The sequence below is a fragment of the Loxodonta africana genome, chromosome 25 (genome assembly GCF_030014295.1).
Source record: "Loxodonta africana isolate mLoxAfr1 chromosome 25, mLoxAfr1.hap2, whole genome shotgun sequence".
NCBI lineage: Eukaryota > Metazoa > Chordata > Mammalia > Proboscidea > Elephantidae > Loxodonta > Loxodonta africana.
In genome coordinates, this window is record NC_087366.1 from 35,559,361 (window position 1) to 35,581,899 (window position 22,539).

Here is a 22,539-nt window from a genome sequence, read left to right on the forward strand (position 1 = left end):
CATGTTTATGAGGTAACTGAAAATACCATGGTCTGGATCAGATGCACAATACAGATGGTGTCAAATGGGATTTAGACCAGCAAAGCTCTGCAAACAGGATTTGGGCCAGTAAAGTACATTCTCTCTCCTTGACTAGCTACATAATAGTATGTTTACCTTTGGCTAAAACAGATACGGCCAGGGCTGGTGTTTAACGATATGATTAGCTAACATCTGTATAATAGGTTATCAGGATTTATGTCATAGGATGCTTATGTTTCAGAAAGTATAATATATAAAACTCAGTGCAGTGATTGGATATTAACACTATTAAAGTTATTTGTATAAGATGCTATTGTTTAAATAAAACACATAGAGCACGTCTGACCCCAATACATTCTGTACTCATTTCCTGTATCCTTAAGTGAAGATGGCCTCTTATCACTTATGTGGTCCACTCAGCCAAGTGCCAAGTGGAACAGATAAAAGGCAAGTACGTTGCCTTCTGGAAATTTGCATCTGCCCCTAGTTACACACTACCCAGGCAGAAGGCTCTGTTTAAATTTCCAGCTGACTGGCACGCACACAATGTAAAAACAAACAGTGGAAATAACACTTTTGCGCCTTCCCGTGGTCAGAGGGAACGGCACTGCTCACAGAGCCATGCTTTGGCTGAGCCTGGCTTCCAGAAGTAACGCGACTCTAGAATGCAGGGCCCCTGACCTCTCACAGCGCAGCTGCCAGATTTGTGGTTTTTTTAAGTAGACATTTGAAGTGGGCCTGGAGGAGATCAGTGGGAAGCCGATTTGAAAAAAAAAAAACAGAGGCAGGTCTATTTTTGCAGTACATGCAAAATATATGAGCATCTTGGCACCCAAGCCTTTAAGTAGCAGCAGCAAGGAGCTCTTAGGGGTTAAGGCCTGTGACCCCCTCCTAGGAATCCCCAGCACCCAGTAAGCAGTTTAGTACACCTGAGCTGAAATAAACTATCATGAAAGTATATTGGCCACTCTGTGTGTTCTGAGGCCTGGTGGTCCAGTGGTTAAGAGCTTAGCTGCTAACCAAATGGTCAGCAGTTCGAATCCACCAGGTGCTCCTTAGAAATCCTTTGGGGCAGTTCTACTCTATCCTATAGGGTCGCCATGAGTGAGAATCCATTGGACAGCAATGCGATTTGTGTGTTCCAGAGAAGGGCTTCCCAAATTCCAAGGTACACACAGATCATCTGTTAAAATGCAGATTCGGTAGGTGAATAATCTAGGGTGGGGCCCAAGAATCTGCATTTCTAATGAGCTCCCCAGGGGTGCTGATGCTGCTGGTCCAGGACCACACTTTGAGTATCCAAGTTCTGGTTGGTAAGAAAAGCTGTGACAGCAGTTCTGTTAAAATGTTGTATGACACCGCTGTCCCGGAAACTGGCTCCATTTCCTCTTCCCGGTCAGGGGACTGGGCTTGATAGTGGCCGACGTCAGCTGTCCTCTTGCTTACCTCACCGCCGCCTCGCCCTGGTGGGGGTGTGTTGGTCTGGGGCTCCTGCTAACAGCACCCTCTCTTCCCTGCAGGGGAGGAGCGGCCCCGGGACTCCCCGGCCCCAGCGGCGGCATCGGCGGAGGCCCAGGCAGCGGCCGGGGCAGAGGCCGGAGGGAGGACAGGCCGCTTCTGCTGGCGATGCTCCCGCGCGCAGCTCAAGAAGGTCTTCTGGGGCGTGGCGGTGGTGCTGTGTGTGTGCGCCTCCTGGGCCGGCTCCACGCAGCTCGCCAAGCTCACCTTCAAGACGTTCGACGCGCCCTTCACCCTAACATGGTTTGCCACCAACTGGAACTTTCTATTCTTCCCGCTGTACTACGTGGGACATGTCTGCAAGTCAGCAGAGAAGCAGTCTTTGAAGCAGAGATACAGGTAGGCGCGTCCTGGCCAGCAGCCGCCTTCTCTGAGGCTTCTCTCCTGCCCCAGGCCGCTGGGCGCTGGAAAGGGCCACGTGAGAAGGAGCCGAAGATGGGGGTGGGGGCGTGTCAGGACCCTCTGTCTACTATACCCTCAGGGTTTTGAACTCCTTGTTCCTCTGTCTCCTGGCCCACTGCCCTCAGAGTACCTTTATATGAAACAAGAGAACGTGGCACCTTCCTGGGATGACCCACAGCTGGTCCCCAGGAAGCAAAGAAATGGGAGTGTGTTACTCCTCATCAGACCTGAGAGGTGCCACCCAGCCTGGGTGAGGACTGGGAGTCCATGGAGCCCAGCGATTTGCCTGGTTCCTGTAGCTTAGTTTCCCTCTTGGAGAGGCTCATTGCAAAGACTCCCTTACTCATGTGCTTTTTAATCCAAAACAGTCCACCTCCCCGTATGTGATTCCATGGGTCTGATAACTGAAAGTGTGGGAATCAAACCCAAAGCAGGGTCTGGACTTTGTTGAATGTATTTTTTCCTGCTGAGTCCACTGAAATGATGTTCCTTTTAAAACCTTGCATAAAGTCTCAGCCCCAGCCTCTACCTCCGTATAGACCAGGGATCTCCTACCTTCCTGGGGAGTCACATTGTGGGTGTTCAGTCTTGTGCTCATATACGCCCATCACGGGGTCTCGAGGTGCCTGAGGTAGTGGCTCAACGTGGGCTTACCACTGGTTCACGTCAGGTCAAGCAGAAAAGCCCAGGAAAGAATGCTGGCCAAGGGGACGCCGTTAGCCCTGGACGCTTACCTTTTGTCAGTTCTGGTGAAAAAAAAAAAAAAAATTGACAGTTGATTCTTCACTCCTTCACCTCCCATCCCCCATCCACCACCCCCCACCAAACTCATACACGTATAAAATTGCCATGTCCATTACCATCTGCTTTAAACTCCAACCCTGTTCTAAAGTTGTGCCTTAGAAGCCACAAAACCAAAGAAAAAGAAACCCGTTGCTGTCGAGTAGATTTTGACTCATAGCAACCCTTTAGAACAGAGTAGAACTGCCCCATAGAATTTCCAAGGAGCACCTGGTGGATTCGAACTCCCAGCCTTTAGGTTAGCAGCTGTAGCCCTTAACCACTACGCCACCAGGGTTCCCTAGAAGTCACAAGATAATTGAAAATATTGTGGTGGGTATCTGTGGATGCAAGGAGCAAAGAGGTTTGGGGACAGACTCTGATCAGAATTGCTCTCTGGTGACCAGGCATTATGTCTTTCTACAGTTATACTTGGAAGTCTGGGCACAACATTCGCTTAACCTTCAGATGGATTTGGTCTGGCTCCTTTAAAAGACTGGGTTGTAAGCCAGAGGACTAATTCCTCTAAAGGAAGAGGCTCTGATGGCCTTGGACTGAGTCACAGAGGCCAGCATCTCATTCGCTTTGTGAAAAAGATTTAGCAAATGCTGGAGAGGAGGCTGCAGGGCATGGCACCCCACCCAGGCCTGGGCATTCTCCGTGTTGACTTAAACCAACTGTTCCTGGAGAAGCAGAAGCTGTTAAAGAGGCACTTAACGTGCTTCTCCTGAATAGCAGCCAAAAAATGGACAGATAGGGCCCAAGATTGTTCCAAAGGCAAAAGGAGAATAATGGCCTGCTTCTAGTCAAAGAGGAAAGCAAATATTCAGTAAATCATGTTAGCCATGAGGGTTTTCAGTTTGTAATTCAGAGTTCACCCTTCTTTACACTGACTAGCATATTACCATGCAGCCCCTAACAAAGGGCAGAAAATGAACAATGCACTCCCTTTCTTGGTAAAGAATTTCTGGGAGAGAAGATAGAATGCTCTACCCTGCTTCCTGTGACCATGCAGGCTGAGAGAGGGCCTCCCCTGAGCAGCAGTATGTGTCATCATTACCTGGGGACAAGCCTGACTCTGTGGACATCCATGTAGGACAGGCCCAGCAGCACTTAACCTTTGTGCTGCAAACAGCACAGAAAGAGCAAAGCTCATTGGTGGTTAAAATGTCAAGGTAGAAAAACGGGAAAGGTCACTGAAGAAGATAAGTTATACATACTACTACCCTTTGCCATCAAGTGGATTCTGACTCATAGTGACCCTATGGGACAGAATAGAACTGCCCCATAGGGCTTCCAAGGAGTGGCTGATGGATTCAAACTGCTGACCTCTTGGTTGGTTAGCAGCCATAGCTCTTAACCACTGCACTGCCAGTGTTCCTAGTTATATGCAGAAAGGCATAAACACCTTGATTTCAGGCTGTTTTCCTTCTATGGGAGCTCTGGTGGCCCAGCAGTTATACATTCCACTGCTAACCGAAAGGTTGATGGTTCGAGCCCATCAGCCACTCCAGGGGATAAAGATGTGCCAGTCTGCTTCCTTAAAGATTTACAGCCTTGGAAACTCTATGGGGCAGTTCTACTCTGTCCTATAGAGTCGGTCTGAGTAGAAATCGACTGGACAGCAGTGGGTTTGGGTTTGGTTTGGTTTGGTCCTTCTGTAAAAAGTGTCTGGAATGAGTCAGGATTGGAGAAGAACATGGGAGGATGTAAATAACTTGGTTATTGAAGTCAGTTAAAAACTTGCCCAGTTTCTACCATAAAGTTTAATTTGACCTCTTAAAGTTTTTCTGATTGTAAACTGGGTTCGCGCTGAAGCTCGGCAGAGTTGCCGATTTTCCAACCAATTCTTGGGTATGTACATTCAGCGGTGCACACCACTGGAGGGGTTAAGAGAGATTCTTTCTCAAAAAAGGAAGAGGGAAATCTTAACAGACCTTCCTTAGGAAATCACGATTTTATCACTACTCAGATTGGGAGTTCTTTAAACAGACTTTAAGATTCCTAGAAATAAATGAAAATCACATCTTCATGCTTCTTTCACAACTAATGCTGGAGAAGATCCAGGGTCAGCTGAAGAGACGTGACCCTCAGCTGAAAATGTTTTAGCAGGAAGCCGGGGAGGAGAGGAAAAAAGTAGAGACCTTTTTCACAGAGAGGGAAGCTGGAGACACAAGCCAGATTTTCTTTTGGTTATCAGGAAGCAATCCTGATAAGGTCCTTTTCCCCAAGCTTACCTACCTGGAAGAAGCCAGAAAAGTAAGCCAGAGCAGAGAAGCACCAGAATGTATTGCCTGGCACAAGCTCCTCCGTCACGTCCTACGTGTCAGCTGGAGATCTTGTTAAAAGGCAGACTCTGCTTCCGTGAGTCTGGGGGGTCTGAGAGTCTGCATTTCTAACAAGTTCCCTGATGGTGCTGGAGATGCTGGCTCAGGGACCATACTTGGGTCCCGGAGTTGTTGAGTTTCAGATACAGGTTTTCCCAAATATTGCCAGTCTAAACAAAAATAAGAACCAGAGCTCGCCAAACATTGGACAACTGAAGAGTGGCTTGATTAGGGGCCAGAGGACTGTTCATGCCTAGTCCTCTGTCCCTTGCTAGGGAACACCCCTGGGCATGTCATTTGAGTGTTCAGAGCCTCAGAGTCCCCTTTGTAAAGAGAAGGTGATGGCACAGGGCTGCCTGGCACTAAGGGTTGGCGTATGATCGAATGAGACACCATATGTGCAGGCGCCCAAGAACTGAAAAGCGCTGTATAAATGGGAGGAGCCATCACTGCACTGGAATGTTCCATACATGCTGTATCAAAGGATGTAACCAGGCTTTGTTCACTTCCCACCTGTGCTGTCTACTTAAATTACAGTTGTCTTAGAGGGTGTGCAACTCCTCTGGTGCTGGGCAAATCTTACATTCTGGAGAAGTCAGCTTGTGGCCCTTGTGACCATACAGAGCAGCCAAGAGCACTGACCAGGCTCCTCATGGTCACTTCCCGTTGTGAGAAATTAGAGTGTGAATGTAGAAACCTCCTGGCCCTGCTGCCCGGGGTTTTCAGGTGGATGCCTCCTTCCTCCACGTGGTCATCACTCCCAGAGTCTCCCCTCCGTCTTCTGATCTTATTGGCTGGAGATGCTGTGAGAAAGCAGTAGTGCCCAGAACTTGGGGCGGGCAGGGGGATGAGCTCTGGTGTGACCTAAAATTGGGTACTGCTCCCCAGAGCCTCCCGAACAGCTGTTCACTTGGGTGGGAAATAACAGGGAAGAAAGGTGCCAGAGGGCAGGTGTGAACACACGTGGCCTCCAGCAACTCTGGGCAGGGGGCCTGAGAGGTCACCTGGAGAAGACCTGACACGTTGGCAGTGGTGCTCTTGTCAGAAGAGAAGGTCTTCCAGGAATTTCCACAGGAGTGACCTATTTTCTTAAGCAACTGCTGTGACCTGCTGCTGTCAGGCTGCTGCCAAAACCAGTGAAGGAGACAGTGGTGACAGATGTTTCCCTCTGCCGTTTATAGTTTCAGGCTTCTATGAGCTAGCCAGTTGATTCCGTCTCAGAAATTGAGTAACAGTCTGAGTCCAGAGAGTGGAAAAAGCAGTTTCTATGCCTTTTATCATAAAGCCTGCAGGGGCCTGGCACGTGTATGTATCCGGCCGCCCAGACTTACCTAGGAACTATATCACATGTGTAGCTGTGATGTCCATCCAACACTCAGTGTCTAAGAAGCAGAGAAGAGCAATAGCAGGCTGGGTGCTTGCTCACCCTAACCTTATTTATTATCTGCTTTTAGTTTTTTGGGCTAGGCACTAGGGATCAATAAGATGTGGTCCCTGTCCTAAAGGAGTCTATCACCTGGTGAAGGGAGTTAGAAAGCAAGGCAAGTCTGGGGGTAGATGCAGGGGAGCAATGTGCCTTAGAAGAAGTAACCCAGGAATAGTTTCTTTAAAGATGAGCAAATAGTTTTCTACGTGATGGAGGATGAGGTCAAGAACTTTCTAGGCAGATGGAGTAGCACAGGAAAGGCCAGAGGCTGGGCAGAGCCTGGTGCCTGAGGGAGCCCTGAGTCATTTGGCCTGGCTGGAGCACAGGAGGCATGGGGGTGAAGGAAGTGAGACTGACCAGTTAGGCAGGGGCCACATCCTGGCGAGCCTCCTCCACCAGGCAGAAGGTTTGAAATCTAAGGTAAATATTGACAGGAACCATCAAAGGGTCAGGGCAGAGCAGAGACATGGTCAGATTTGATCTTTAGAAATGTCATCACGGCAGCCCTGGGAGACTGGAATGGAAGGGCAAGGCTGGAGGCCAGCCCAGGGCAGTGAACTTTTCTAGACGTCTGTATATCTGGGGTTGTGGGGCAGGTGTGGATGAAACAGATGCTGTTCCTCACTCTAAGGAGCTCACAAGGAATGAGAGCAAGACCTTTGTAAAAATTGGGTGGAATATAAGGAGGGGGAGGGCCGACTGGCTTGGCTGCAGTTTTGGGGACGAGAAGAGAGCAGAATAGGCATCAGCTTGAGACCAGGTTGGGAAGGGCTTGGGTGCCCTATCAAGGGTTGGGACTTTATTCTCTAGGCAAAACTTTGAAAGTTTAGAGCAGAAGAATGATGTAATCAGAGCTGCTTTCATCTTAGGATTGAGAATGCTGCATACGTAACTGGTTATAGGCTATATTCCTTTCACACAGCTGAGGTGAGGCAGCTGTCAGTCTGGGAGGGGGTGCACTTAGTTCCTGACCACTGTTAAGAATGGACTCCAAGTGTAAGTTTTTGAAGTATGACAGATGGCAATGTCTTGCTCTGGGCTGTCAACTTCTTTTTCAGCCTACAGCAAACTTGTGTGTTGGTGCAAAGAATTTGAATTGTCTTTTTCTCAACAAAGACAAGTATTCCAAAAACGGGGAAATCTTTTCAGGAAACATTTATACCTTTTCTTCAGGCACGATGGCACATGCTCAGGCATTGCCTGAGCAGCTCTGATTACCAATGCCCCAGCAGGTCCCTGCCTTTCTGGGGGTGTCAGGCCCAAGTATTTGACACACCTGGTAGGTGCCTGTCCTTCCTTACCCTGAGCCCTAAACATGCTCTGGCCTGTTGCTCCCATCAAGAGTTGTTCGTTTTTTCTCTTTTTAATGTGCTTTAGGTGAAAGTTTAGAAAGCAAATTAGTTTCTCATTCAAAAACTTATACACAAATTGTTTTGTGGCATTGGCTGTACTCCCACATTGTGTCAGCATTCTCCCCCTTTCCCTTTCCACCCCGGTTCCCTGGTTCTATTCACCCAGTTTTCCTGTCCTTTCTCGCCTTCTTGTCTTTGTTTTTGGGCAGGTGTTGACCATTTGCAGAACCCTGTTGGTGCGGTGGTTAAAAGCTTAGCTGCTAAGTAAAAGGTCAGCGGTTGGAATCTACCAGCCGCTCCTTGGAAACCCTATGGGGCACTTCTGCTCTGTCCTGTAGGGTCACTATGAGTTGGAATCGACTCAACAGCAAAGGGTTTGGTTTGAGTTTTTTTGGTTGCCCATTTGGTCTCTTATACTTGACTGATGTAAGAAGCACGTTCCTCAGATGTGTCCCTGCTTGTTTTGTGAGCCTGCCTAATCTTTAGCTGAAAGGTGAACTTCGGGAGTAGCTTCGATTTTGAATTTAGAAGGGTATGTCCAGGTGCCATATTCTCAAGGTTCCTCCAGTCTCTGTCAGACCAGTAAATTTAGTCTTTTTTGTGAATTTGATCGTTTGTTCTACGTTTTTCTCCTGCTCTGTCCTGGATCCCCTGTTTCCCAGTCAGAGCTGTCAGTAGTGGTAGCCAAGCACCTTCTAATCTTCTGGTCTCAGGATTATGGAGGCTGTGGTGCATGTAGTCCATTAGTCCTTTGGACTAATTGTTCCCTTAAATCTATAGTTATTTTCACTCTCCTTTGCTCTGGACTAGAAGAGACCGATAGTTGTATCTCAGGTGGCTGCTCGCAAGCTTTTGAGACCCCAGAGGATATTCACCAAAGTAGGATTTAAAACATTCTTTTTAAGAACTATGTTGTGCCAATTGATGTAGATGTCCCCCAAGCTGTGGTTCTTTGCCTTCAAACAGGGGAACTTCACCTCATGAGGTGTTTAGTTACGTCTAAGAGGTTTGGCTGACTGTGCCACTTGTGTGCTTTATTGCCTATATTAATACGTGAGGAACACCAACAGTCATGTATTTAGAAATTTCCTCCACTGAACCTGTGTCTGCTGGTGGATGCACTCCCTTACCCTCCCCCTCACCTCTTGGCATATCTGTCTATCTATGTAGCCATCGTAGATTACTGTTTGTTGATTCTATTGTTGCAGGTTTGTCTATGCTATAGTACCCATTGCAGCTGAGTGGATTCTGACCCATAGCGACCCTATAGGACAGAGTGGAACTACACCACAGCGTTTCCAAGGAGCGGCTGATGGATTCCAACTGCCAACCTTTTGGTTAGCAGCCAAATTCTTAACCACTGCACCACCATGGCTCCAGTAGTTACCATACCCCCATCCAGTCAATTCTGACTCATAGCGACCGTATAGGACAGGGTAGAACTGCTCCATACGGTTTCCAAGGAATGCCTGGTAGATTCTAACTGCTGACCTGTTGGTTAGCAGCTGTAGCTCTTAACCACTACACCACCAGGGTTTCCAGAGAGTTGTCCTTTATTCCTGCATTCCTCTCAGTGTCCTCTCTTGTCTTGGTCATGTTGTGCTGACTTCTCCCATATTGTGTATTACCTTTCCCTTCACCCATATTAACATGTCTCCTATCACTTTGGTAATTTCGTCTCCCTCCCACTCCTGTCACTGGTAACCATCAAAGAGTTTTTTTTTTGGTTTTTTTTTTTCTCCCGTGTGTAAACCTTTTGTTGTTACTTTATAAAAGCAGTCTCACACAGTATTTACCTTTTTGCAGTAGACTTACTTCACTCAGCGTATAATGCCCTCCAGATTCATCTATGTTGTGAGAAGTTTCATGGATTCATCATTATTCTTTATCATTGCATAGTGTTCCATTGTGTGTATGTACCACAGTTTGTTAATCCATTCATCTGTTGATGGACACTTAGGCTTCTTCCACCTTTTTGCTATTGTGAATAATGCTGTAATGAACATGGGTGTGCATATGCCTATTCATGTCATGTCTCTTATTTCTTTAGGAAATATATACCTAGGAGTGGGATTGCTGGATCATATGGTATTTCTATTTTAGCTTTTTGGGGAAGTGCCATACCGTTTTACATAATGATTTACCATTTTACATTCCCACCAGCAGTGTATAAGAATTCCAATCTCCCTACATCCTTGCCAACATTTGTTGTTTTCTGTTTTGCCAGTAATGTCGGGGTGAGAGTTTTGATTTGCATCTTTCTAATTACTAATGATCACGAGCATTTCTTCAGATGTTTGTCAGCAGCCTGAATGTCTTCTTTGATGAAATGTCTGTTCATATCCTTTGTCCGTTTTTTAATTGGTTTATTTGTCTTTTTTTGTTGTTGCTGCTGTTGAGGTATTGAAGTTTTCTTTAAATTTTAAAGATTAGACCCTTGTCAGATATGTTGTAGCCAATGATTTTTTTCCCAGTCAGTAGGTCCTCTTTTCACATTTTTGAAGAAATCTTTTGTTGAGAATAAGAGCTTAATTTTTAGGAGATTCAATTTATCTAGTTTAACTTCTGTATGTGCATTTTTAGTTGTGTTTGGTAATCTATTTATGCCATCTATTAGGGCCCTTAGCACTGTCCCTAATTGTCCCTCCATGATCTTTATAGTTTTAGGTTTTATATTTAGGTATTTTTGATCCATTTTGAGTTAATTTTTGTATATGGTGTGAGGTATGGATCCTGTTGCATTTTCCTTCTGATAGATATCCAATTTTGCCAGTACCATTTGTTGAAGAGACTGTCTCTTCCCCATTTAACAACCTTTGGTCTTTTGTCAAAGATAGCTGTCCATAGGTGGATGGATTTAGATCTGGGTTCTTAATTCTGTTCCATTGGGCTATGCATCTGCTGTCGTACCAATACCAGGCTGTTTTGACTACTGTGGCTGTATAAATTAGTAGGTTCTGAAATCAGGTAGTGTGAGGCCTCTTATTTTGTTCTTCTTTTTTAATAAAGCTTTACTTATTCAGGGCCACTTGCCCTTCCATATAAAGTCAGTGATTAGTTTTTCCATCTCAGTGAAGAATACTGTTGGGATTTGGATCAGGATTGCATTACATCTATATATTGCTTTGGGTAGAATTGACCCTTTCACAATGTTACATCTTCCTATGCAGGAACATGGCATGTTTTTCAATTTATGTAGGTTTCTTTGGTTCCTTGCAGTAGTGTTTTATAGGTTTGGTTTTGTTTCGTAGAAGTCTTTTACGTCCTGGTTGGATTTATTCCTGAGTATTTTATCTTTTGAGGGGCTATTGTAGATTGATGGTATTGTTTTCCTGATTTTCTTTTTTACAGTTCTCTTTGTTAATATAGAGGAATCCACTGATTTTTGTATGTTGATCTTGTATCCTGCCACTTTGTTGAAGACTTCTCTTAATTCCAATAGCTTTCTTGTAAAGTCCTTAGGATTTTCTAGGTATAGGATCATATCATCTGCAAATAAGGATAGTTTTACTTCTTCCTTACCAATGTGGATACCCTTTATTTTATTATTTTTTTTTCTTGCCTTATTGCTCTTGCTGGACTTCCAGTACAATGTCGAATAAGAGTGATGATAAAGGGCATTCTCATCGGGTTCCCGTTTTCAGGGGAAATGCTTTCAGATTATCTCTAGTGAGTGTAATGTTGGCTGTTGGTTTTGTATAAATTGCCTTTATTATGTTGAGGAATGTCTCTTCTACTCCTATTTTGCGAAGAGTTTTTATCAGAAGTGGGTGCTGGAATTTTCCGCATTGATTGAAATGATCACGTGATTCTTTTCCTTTGCTTTATTTATGCAGTGTATTACATCGATTGATTTTCTAATGTTGAGCCAATCTTGCATGCCTGGTATGAATCCTACTTGGTCATGATGTATTACTTTTTTGATACGCGGTTGTATTCTATTGGCTAGGATTTTGTTGAGAATTTTTACACCCCTGTTCAAGAAGGATATTAGCTTGTAGTTTTCTTTTTTAGTGGTGTCCTTGCCTGGCTTTGGTATTAGGGTTATGCTGGCTTCATAGAATGAGTTCAGGAGTATGCCTTCCTTTTTTATGTTCTGGAGTAGTTCAAGTAGAATTGGTGTCTACTCTTCTCTGAGTATTTGCTGGAATTCTCCACTGAAACATTGGACTGGGGCTTTTTTTGTTGTTGTTGGGAGTTTTTTTTATGACCCCTTCAATTTCTTCTTTTGTTGCGGGTCTGTTAAAATTTTCTACCTCAGTTTGTGTGAGTTTAGATAGGTGGTGTGTTTCTAGAAATTTGTCCATTTCCTCTAGGTTTTCAAATTTATTGGAGTACATTTTTCATAGTATTCTGTTATGATTCTTTTTATTTCAGTTGCTTCTCTTGTAATGTCACCCATCTCATTTCTTGAGTTATTTGCATCTTCTTCTGTTTTTCTTTTGTCAGTTTGGCCAATGGTTTGTCAATTTTATTAATTCTTTCAAAAAAAAAATCAGCTTTTAATCTTGTCGATTCTATTGTTTTTCTCTTCTCTGTTTCATTTATTTTTGCTCTAATTTTTTATTATTTTGTTTCTTCTGGTGACTACAGGCTTCTTTTGCTGCTCTGTTCTTAATTGTTCAAGTTGTATGGTTAATGTTCTGATTTTTGTTCTTCCTTCTTTTATGACATGTACATTTATTGCTATAAATCAACTTCTGTGCCCTGCTTTTGCTGTGTCCCAAAGGTTTTGGTATGTTGTGTTTTCATTTTCATTTGATTCTAGGCATTTTTTAATTTCATCTTTGAGTTCTTCTGTTACCCAGTAGTTTTTAAGCAGGGTGTTATTTATTTTCCACTTATTAGATATTTTTTTCCTTACTCTCCCCGTTATTGATTTCTACTTTTATAGCTTTGTGATCAGAGAAAATGCTTTGTACTATTTCAGTGTTTTTGAATTTTTTGAGGCTGCTTTGTGGCCCAAAATGTGGTCTGTTCTGGAGAATAATCCATGAGCATTGGAGAAGAAAGTGTACTTTGCCACTGTTGGGTGATGTGCTCTGTATATGTCTATGAAGTCAAGTTGGTTGATTGTGATATTTGGATCTTCTGTGTCTTTGTTGAGTTTCTAGTTGTTCTGTCCGTCACTAAGAGTGGTTGTTAAAGTCTCCTGGTATTATTGTAGAAGTGTCAATTTCTCTTTTCAATGTTGTTTGAGTTTGTTTTATGTATTTTGGAGCTCAGTTGTTGGGTGCATATGTATTTATTATGGTTATTCTTACTTGGTGGATTGCCCCTTTATTCATTATATAATGTCCTTCCTTGTCTTTTATAGTGGATTTTGCTTTAAAATTTATTTTATCAGAGATTAATATTGCCACTTCTGCTCATTTTTGGTTATTCTTTGCTTGATATATCTTTTTCAATCCTTTAAGTTTTAGTTTTTCCTGACTTTGTGTCTAAAGTGTGCCTCTTGCAGACAGCATATTGATGGGTTGGTTTTTGTTTTTTGTTTTTTTACCAATTCTGCCACTCTCTTTACTGGTGCATTTAGTCCATTTACATTCAGTGTGATTATTGATAGGTATGAGTTTATTGCTGTCATTTTCTTGTGCTTTTTGTGGTGTTAACAGTTTCTTTGTTCTGCCTAATTTTCAGTGCTGAGTTTTTTTGTTTTTGTGGCTTGTCTTTTCATTTCCTTCATTGTTTTTGGTTTGTGTGTACTAAATCTTTATGATTTTCTCTTTTTATGTATTTTGACAGGTAGGTTTGTTGACTTTCTTTATAGTTACCCTGAAATTTACCTTTATCTCCCTAAGTTTAAAGCCGTAATTTATTTTTTGATATCACCTGGACTTCCTCTTCATACAGAAGCTCTAAACCTATACCTTTGTTCCCCATTTATGCTCTGAAGTGGTCATCAGTTATAGATTGATGTCTCTTGTCCCCTGTTTTCTATGTTTTAGCTTTATTTTATTTTTGAGAGTTTTTTATCTAGTTGAAATCAGTCTGATGTTGTCATGTGTTTTAATCTCAGGTTGTTGGCTGGTGTGCTGTTCAAGAGTTCTTTGTAGGGTTAGGCAGCAGTGCCCTTCCACCCAAAGAGGATAGAGCTATTCCTTCATCATTCTACAATCTATTAAGCACCTTCTGTATGTTCTAGGCACTGGGGATATGACAGTGACCAAAACAAGTAAAATCCCTGCCTTCATGGAGCTTACATTCTAGCAGGGAAACACAGTAAACAAGTAAGTAAAATAGAGTATGTCAGATGGTGCAGTGTGCTCTGGAGAAAAATAAAGCAAGGCCAGAGGAGAAGGAATGCTAGCTGGAAGAGGCCTTGACCTCAGACTGGGAACCTGTCTGTCTGTCTATCTGAAGGTGCCTGTGGTTTTCCTGGCAAATCCAGCCCCATCCAGTCCCAAACCCCAGGTTTTTCACTCACTCATTCATTCCTGCACTCATTGACTGCCCACTCTGCCCCTTGTACTGTTCAGCACTAGAGAGGGAAAGTGACAAGCACTTCCTGTCCCTCAGGAGTTCACAATCCTACAGTGAAGGTGCTCCGGGGCCCCAGAAAATGGAAGTCTGATGAGAAGGAGGCCTGACCTGCTGGGCCTCCCATGTGGTCCAATCACTAGCTCAGAGCACAAGAGGAAAGGGCAAAATATCCTGTCCTCAGCACATCCCTTCCCTTTATCTCTCCTCTTGTAGAGGTCTTGTTTCCTATCTTATTCCCAAAAATCATCAACCCAGACATTGCAACAAGCTACATCCAGAGCATTATGGTGATGTATTTGTTGTTGTTCATTTGTTTGTTTATTTTTCTAACTGATTTAGAAGAAGTGGGCAAAACATTTGGGGACTTCAGTTTTTAACATGGTCCATGTCTTCTGTTTGGTGGTAAACAAATGGCAACTACACATAAATATCTTCATGCCAGGAGATTTTGGTCAACCTTGCTGCTGAGGCAAAGTACCCCCTGCCCCTGACACACACACACAGACACACGCGTATTAGCCAACCAAGTAGCAGGCATATGGTACAGCCACAGGATATCAAACAACCAATGTTCCAAGTCTAAACTGTGTGAAGTTAGACTAGGTCCCAGTGTTGACAGAAGAAGAAATGAGATGGAGGAGGGTGAAGTAAGTATAGAATTTCTCTGTGGAGATGCTGCCTGTTTTAAGACATTGTTCGAAATATCCAAGGTACATCAATGGAGAAACAGAACCTGGCACTGCTTATGTGCTCCAGATAGTGGCATCCTCCTCAGGGATTTACGCTGAGCGCCCTCTGCTCCACAGGCACTTTCCTCTGTCACATCATCAAGGTGTTAGTAGTTTAGCTAACTTGTTTCCCCTCCTATATCTACCCCACCCCACCATCACATCTCAGTAAACAGCTGCTGGCTTCATCCCAGTGAAATTCAGTGACATCAAACACCCTCACAGACAACTCCAGAATATTCCACAAGTGGATTTTAGGCTTTCCCTGAGGCGAGTCAGACTATGCACTACCTTCCGATCTCATCTGTACTTCAGCCACCTCACACCCCCCAGTTGAGATCTTTTTTTCAGTCCTTTAACAGATATCAAGGACTTGACTTTGAAGTTCAATAGTTTAAGTAGGTTATCAGTTTTAACCTTATAATTTGAGAGCATGTCTGATTCACCTGCATCAATGTTATGTTTCCCTATGCATGGGAATTTTGCAGAAAATCAATTCTATTGCTCATGTTTGTGTTTAAGGTGTGGGTTTTAAGAATGAGAGTCATTTAAGTAATTGATGTCTTATTGTGAGTTCTGTAGAGGACCAAAACCAGTGATATATAGATATAAATGTATCTCTTATATATATGAGAGAGAGATTTACTTCAAGGGAATGGGGCTAATAAGTACCAGATCCATGGTTCAGGAGGCAGGCTGGAGACCTCTCCTGGATCACAGGATTGCACAGGTTGATGAATCCAAAATCTGCAGGTCAGGCAGCAAGCTTAAGACTTCTGCAGGCTTATGTCCCAAGAAACAGAGACGAGTGCAGGGTCGCAGAGTCAAGAGAGAAAACAAGCTTTTCCAGACATCCATTTATATATTGTATGCAGGCCACACCCCTAAAGAAGCTCACCTTTCAAATGATTGGCTGATCTCATCAGATTACATCATGGAAAATGATTACATTATATTACATTACGGAAAAGCAACCAGTCCAGTGTCTGCCAAACCACTAAGAATCATAACCTAGCCAAGTTGACACATAACATTAACCATTACATTTGCCATTAGTGTAATTATGGATGTTTGGGGGTCAATTATAAATAAGAGATTTAATAACGTGTTTAGCAGACAGCCCAGGGTCCCTGTGAACACTTGCAAGAGCAGTGCTACAGTGAAATAGAAGGTGGAGAACCACGAGAACTGATGTCCCAGAGAGGACGTGCTGCTGATGTGAACAAGAGGGTCTGCGCGCTCCCCAACCCTCTACCCCGCATCCTGCTCAGCTAATGTTGAGCCTTTTTTTTTTTTAATTTCTGTATGATTCTTAATCATAGAGCCGAAGCTAGTGACCCAATTCACAGGTACACTGAAACTTAAAAATCTCATCACGTTTAGAGAAAGACCATCTGCATAGAAACCTAGAAAGATCAGAAAAGGACATTGAGGATGATGTGGTCTGACTCATCCATATTATCAAAGCAGCCTCAGAGGCTACAAGAAGAGCACGTTATTCTCTTCAGTCTCAGAGCACTCCAGAAATCCTATTTTGTCGTTGTTAGTTGCCACTGAGACAGTTCTGACTCATGGTGACCTTATATGTACAACAGAACGAAATGCTGCTGGTCCTGCACCATCTTCACCATTGTTGGTATGCTCAAGTCTGTTGCTGTGGCCACTGTGTATTTTTAGTGCCTTCCAACCTAGGGACTCATCTTCTAGCACTGTAGTGGACAATTTCTTTGTGATCCATAAGATTTTCTTTGGCTAAGTTTTGGAAGTAGATCGCCAGGCCTTTCTTCTTAGAAGCTCTGCTGAAACCAGTCCACTATGGGTGACCCTGCTGGTATTTGAAATACCAGTGGTAGAGCTTCTACCATCTCAGCAACATGCAAGCCACTGCAGTACTACAAACTGACATACTCATGGTGGCCAGAAATCCTACTAGTAAGAAAAATGGGTCAATACTGTCCTTCCTCATGGAAGAGACACCTGGTGACAGTGCTGAGGCAGGATGGGGAGGTAGGTGTAGGACTGTTAGAGCTCATGCTTGATAAGAAAGCCAGCTTGCAGTTAGAAGATGGCTCAGGTTTGAAGCCCAACTCTGCCTTCACTTGGCCAAAGGGACACAGATGAGTCATTATAAACTCTTCAGCCTTATTCCTTCTCTGTAAAATGGAGATCCTAATAACAACCTCAGAGGGTTCCGTTGTGACTAGGTGTACCTCTTTTGGATCCCACAGCTCCTGGTGCAGGTCATGTGTTTGAACTGAGCAGAATATATATACATATATATATGTATATACAGAAACCCTGGTGGCGTAGTGGTTAAGTGCTATGGCTGCTAACCAATAGGTCAGCAGTTCAAATCCACCAAATGCTCCTTGGAAACTCTATGGAGCAGTTCTACTCTGCCTATACGGTTGCTATGAGTCAGGATCGACTCGACGGCACTGGGTTTGGTTTTAGGTTTTATGTATATATATATACACACACACACACACATATACATATATGTGTATGTATATATCCCCGAACTGTGCTTGTCTCAGAGGTTTCCTCCCCATTTTTGGTTGATTCCTCATGTGGATCCCAAAACTTGCACAAACCAAGATGGTGATGCCAATGATGATGATGATGGTGATGATGATGATGATGGAGCAAATTCCAACAACAGATGGCTGAGTCTTGTCATGAAAACTCAGTACAGAATTCAGTAGGGGAGACAGCACCATGCCCTGTCCATTAGTTTGGCCTAGCTAGGGAGGCACTCCTTGGCAGAGGTAAGTTTTGAGATAGATTTTGACAGGAAAGGGGCAAGTTGCTGAAGTAATACATACTACTGTCATGTCATTCTGGAAAATGAGCGGAAAGTCACATGGAAATGTGAGGTGATTCCTTTGTCTAGAAAGCAATGTCCTGTCAAGCTCTTGATTTTTTTTTTATTTGTTGAAAGCTAAAAAGGAAAAAGTAGGAAAAAATACGCTGGTACTGTGCAGAATGTTAAGGAAGATGCATCTTCCTTCATCATTTTCTTCTGCTGGCCCCAGCTTGTTGTTGTCAGTTGCCATTGAGTTGACTCTGGCTCACGGCAACCTTATGTATAACAGAATGAAACGTTGCCCTGTCCTGTGTCATGTTCACGATTATTGGCATGTTTGATTTCTTTGTTGTGGCCATTGTGTCAGTCCATCTCACTGAGGGTTCCTCTCATTTTTGCTGACTACTTTACCAAACATGATGCCATTTTTTAGCCTTTATTATATACAACTGTTAGCTTAATTGGAATGGCCATCCTCTGTCCTTTGTAGGAAAAGACAGTGGCTTCCCAAAGCATTTTCCCCACTTCCTACTCCATACAAACATTCGAGCACCTATTAGTGTTGTACCCACCCCAGGCCCCAGGGATACAGGCAGGAATAAGGGCATGTGGTGAAGGAAAGAGATTCCATGCTTTGAAATCAGGCCGGCTCAAGTTTCCAAGTCTCCGATTTACAAACTACACCACTTTGTGTCAGTTATTCATAAATCTTCCTGTATCTTCAGTTTTCTCATTTTAAAAAAAAGGGCCAGTAACACCTATTTATACAGGGTGGCTGCAAGGTTAGGAGCACTATACACAAATCATTTCGCATAGAACTTAGTGGGCTGTGAGTTAATGGTGGTCACAGCTACTGCCCCCGCTGCTGCCAACAGTGATCACGTTTGTGGTTGTTATTATTGTTGTGAATCATGCACCCTCACTTTGATGGGCCTACTGCACACACTATTTCTTTGGGTTATTTCATGCTTGATTGAGCCACAGGGCAAAGGGATTTGGGGGCACTTGCATTTTCTTTATGTTAGGTCACAATATTAAATTCCAAATAGGCTTTCCTCGGGTAAGAAATTGTGAGCTTATAGGGAAAAGAAACATTAGCAATTGTTACGCTTGATTTTCAAAGCAAAATGAAACCAAACCAGAACAGTGTCTGTTCTGAGTGCTTGCAGGGAAATATCATCAAATCCCCACTTTTCAATTCTGTTCCACTTCTCTTCTGACACTGGTTGCCCGTGCAGCACTTCTTCCTCTGACCTTAACCACCTGGAGCTAGGTCAGACCTCACAAGTTAAAGGAGACAGTTCTCCAGACTGGCAAGTAGGCCCAAGACTTCAGAGTTCAGGACTGCCAAATTCACCCAAGACTTCAGACACCAGCCACAAGTGTTGGAGTCATCATGACATCATGACACCTTCACTTGTGACCTGCTGGCTACAAACTTGGAATTTTCTCACCACTCCTTCAGGATCCCCAGTCCCCTCGCTTTGACCTGATGGTTCCCACTACTCCCTTGGATTCAATAATTCTCTAGAACGATTTACAGAACTCATGGAAAGAGCTATACTTCCGATTACAGCTTTATTATAAAGGATACAAATCAGGTTCAGCACAAAGAAGAGACATACATAGGGCGAGGCCTGAGAAGGTTCCCAGCACAGAGCTTCCATGTCCCAAAGGGCACGTCACATTCCCATGTAAATGAATGTCTTTTCAGTTGCCTCATATGCATGCAAAAGCTGGACAATGAAAAAGGAAGACAGAAGAAGAATTGATGCATTCGAACTGTGTTGTTGGGAAAGAATATTGAATATAGCATGAACTGCCAGAAGAACAAACAAATCTGTCTTGGAAGAAGTACAGCCAGAATGCTCTTTAGAAGCAAGGATGGTGAGACTTTGTCTTGCTTACTTTGGACATGTTATCAGGAGGGATCAATCCCTGGAGAAGGACATCATGCTTGGTAAAGTAGAGCGTCAGTGGAAAAGAGAAAGATCCTCAACAATATGGGTTGACACAGTGGCTGCAACAATGGGCTCAAACATAGCTGCAATTGTGAGGATGGCACAGAACCTGACAACATTTTGTTCTCTCGTATATAGGGTCACTGTGAGAGACCATTCCGATTCATAGTCAGAGTATAACTGTCCAATAGGGTTTCCAAGAGTGGCTGGTAGATTCAGACTGCCCACCTTTTGGTTAGCCGCTGAGCTCTTAATCACTACGCCACAACAACAGCAACAGAGGATATCTCTCAGGAACCAAGTACGAAGACCAAATTCTTCGAGTTAAGTTAATGTAAACCCCACATTGCTTCATAGACTCAGAGCCCCCTTGGTGAAAACACAGCCTCATCTGCTTCAAGTATGGGCCAGAGCAGACCCGGCCACATGCCCAAGTCCTCTCAGCCAACCTTCTTCTCCCACTTGCCCCCAGTTCCCTGCAGATCTAAGCTTGAAAGGATTGGAATGTCCAGCTAAGAGTCCCTCGGAAACCTGGGTCACCATGTTCTAAGAGAGATCGCAGGTGTTAGTGAGTTCCCTGTGTCTTAGAGCCAGTGAACTTGATCCGGGAAACATCTGTCATCCGAAGTGTATATTGATTTTGATGGCTACACCCCACACTATCCAGACGGTTCATCACAAAAGGTGAAAATCTGATTGGCCAAAAGAAAGCGCCTTTTCCGATGTTAGTACAAATTCTATTTTCATGCATCCTGGACCTTTTTAAATAGAATTATAGGAATTAAATTTACCTTCTTGGCTGTTTTCTACTTCAAGCTGAGATATAACAAATATGAGTTATGTGCTTAATGTAACATTTCAGAGTACATCAGAATCATTCCGCGGTCTTCTTACCTAAGTGCCTTACTTTATAACACTTGTATTTAATGAGTTACTCTCAATCATACATACATTATTAATTTATGACATAAATTAAAAGCACTGGAAACTAAAGCTCCCTTGTTGCAGGAACACATCGTTAAAACCATTATAGGGCATTATTTTGCTACATGTTTCTCTGGGGGAAAGTGGAAGAGAAATTTTTCAAAGAAAAGCTCTAAGTGCTCTACCTGCCGAATGGGGACAGGCTTGTTAATATTTTATTATGAATTAGCGTAAGAGGAGGGGTTGGGTCTTTGAAATGCTTATTGTTATTTTTTAAGCTTTTGGTTTTATTAAAGTTGGATGGAAGTTGGTGTTTTTAAACCCTGCTTAGGGAGTGCCCTGTTCCTAGGTAAAGAGGTTTTCTCCTATGAAGAAGACATTGACTAGGGGGACTGAGGGACACGGGTACACATGCATCTTGCAGAATTATTTTGGGGGGTATGTGAAGCTTAGTAGACCTTCCCATGCAAGGAGGGATGGAGGTGCTAAGCATCCTAGCCTAGTCTCCAGCTGGCAGGAGTCCTGAACAAGCCACTAGAGTGCAGTTTACTTTGCATTTACACTACCGAGGCTCTCTGAAATCACCCTGAGGCAGAGATGGGTAGTTCCATAACAACTATTCCTGCTTCTCCTGCCAGGGTATAGAGTTATTGCAGGGAGGAGGCTGTTTAGCTAAGAACTACATTTCCCAGCTTCCCTTGGCATCTAAGTTGGGCCAAGTGACTTCTCTCAGAAGTGGTATGTGTTCACCCGGGAAGATGAGAAGCAAGCTGCTTTCTTTACCCTCCCCTTCCCACTCCCTTGGCAGAAGATTGCCAAGGTATCGAGGGGTGGCAGGGCCACAGGTGGAAGGAGACCGCCAAGTCGTGAAAAACCACCTGCCAACCAGCAACAGCCACATTGCCTAATTAAATGAATCAGAAATAACCTTCTGTTGCTAAGCCTCTGGAATTGGGGGGTTGACACAGAACCAGCATTATGCTAATTAGTATAGGTCCCCATCCTTCCACCCTAACCCACAGACATGGGAGTCCATCTGAAAACCTGCACCCTCAGCTGTGAGCCAGTGGACATCCTCACTACCTAAAAGCACCCATATGGTCTTATTTTTATTCTGAATACAATAAAAGTTTTTAGAGTATCTGGACAGGAACCATGTCTATCTTGCTCACTGCATATCCCAGCTTCTAGCATAGTGCCTGGCCCAGAGCATCAACTTAATGAATATTGGTAGAAGGAGGGAGAGAGAGGAAATGAAGGGAAAAAATTAAAATGTGAGCGATGGTGATGTTGTCGTCCTCATTCTCACTCCCAGAGCAGACTTCCTGGGGCAAATACAGGAAAAGACCCTCTATCCTTATAACAAGCAAGTTCCTCTACCATCTGGAGAGATGAACTGATCCATTTATGGTTATAAGGTAGTTTTAGGGGAAAAAAGGTTAAATTATCAGACATTGGAACATCATTTTTCTTTGTTCTGGCTGGGGTGAATGGTGAGTCAGGTCTGAAATCAATCAACCCCAGCGTAGGGGTTTGCCCTGTGAACCCCATGTCTGACTGAAGCTACAGTGAACACGCATTCTCAAGAAGTCCCAGTGCCCCATTATATTGGCTATAATCTTACATTCTCCTAAAACTGTACCCTCGCTGAGTCCTGGAAGAGGGAGACTTAGGGAATTTGTGCGTTTAGGGTCTTAAAAGTCTTGCAAACATTTTATCCTGCTATGAGATTTGAGATTTTACATCTGTTCTAGTTACTATTGCTGTTTTACAGGCAACTCCAAAACTTAGTGGCATGAAACAACCATTTT

General features: G+C 43.7%; 1 protein-coding gene across 1 annotated transcript in view; it reads left to right on the plus strand.

The window, feature by feature from the left end:
• SLC35F3 (solute carrier family 35 member F3) overlaps positions 1–22,539 on the plus strand; it is a 129,591-nt gene that overhangs the window by 17,071 nt on the left and 89,981 nt on the right. Inside the window, exon 2 of the mRNA XM_064276679.1 lies at positions 1,542–1,878. Coding sequence (XP_064132749.1) covers positions 1,542–1,878 — 337 coding nt within the window. The remainder of the gene's footprint in view (positions 1–1,541; positions 1,879–22,539) is intronic.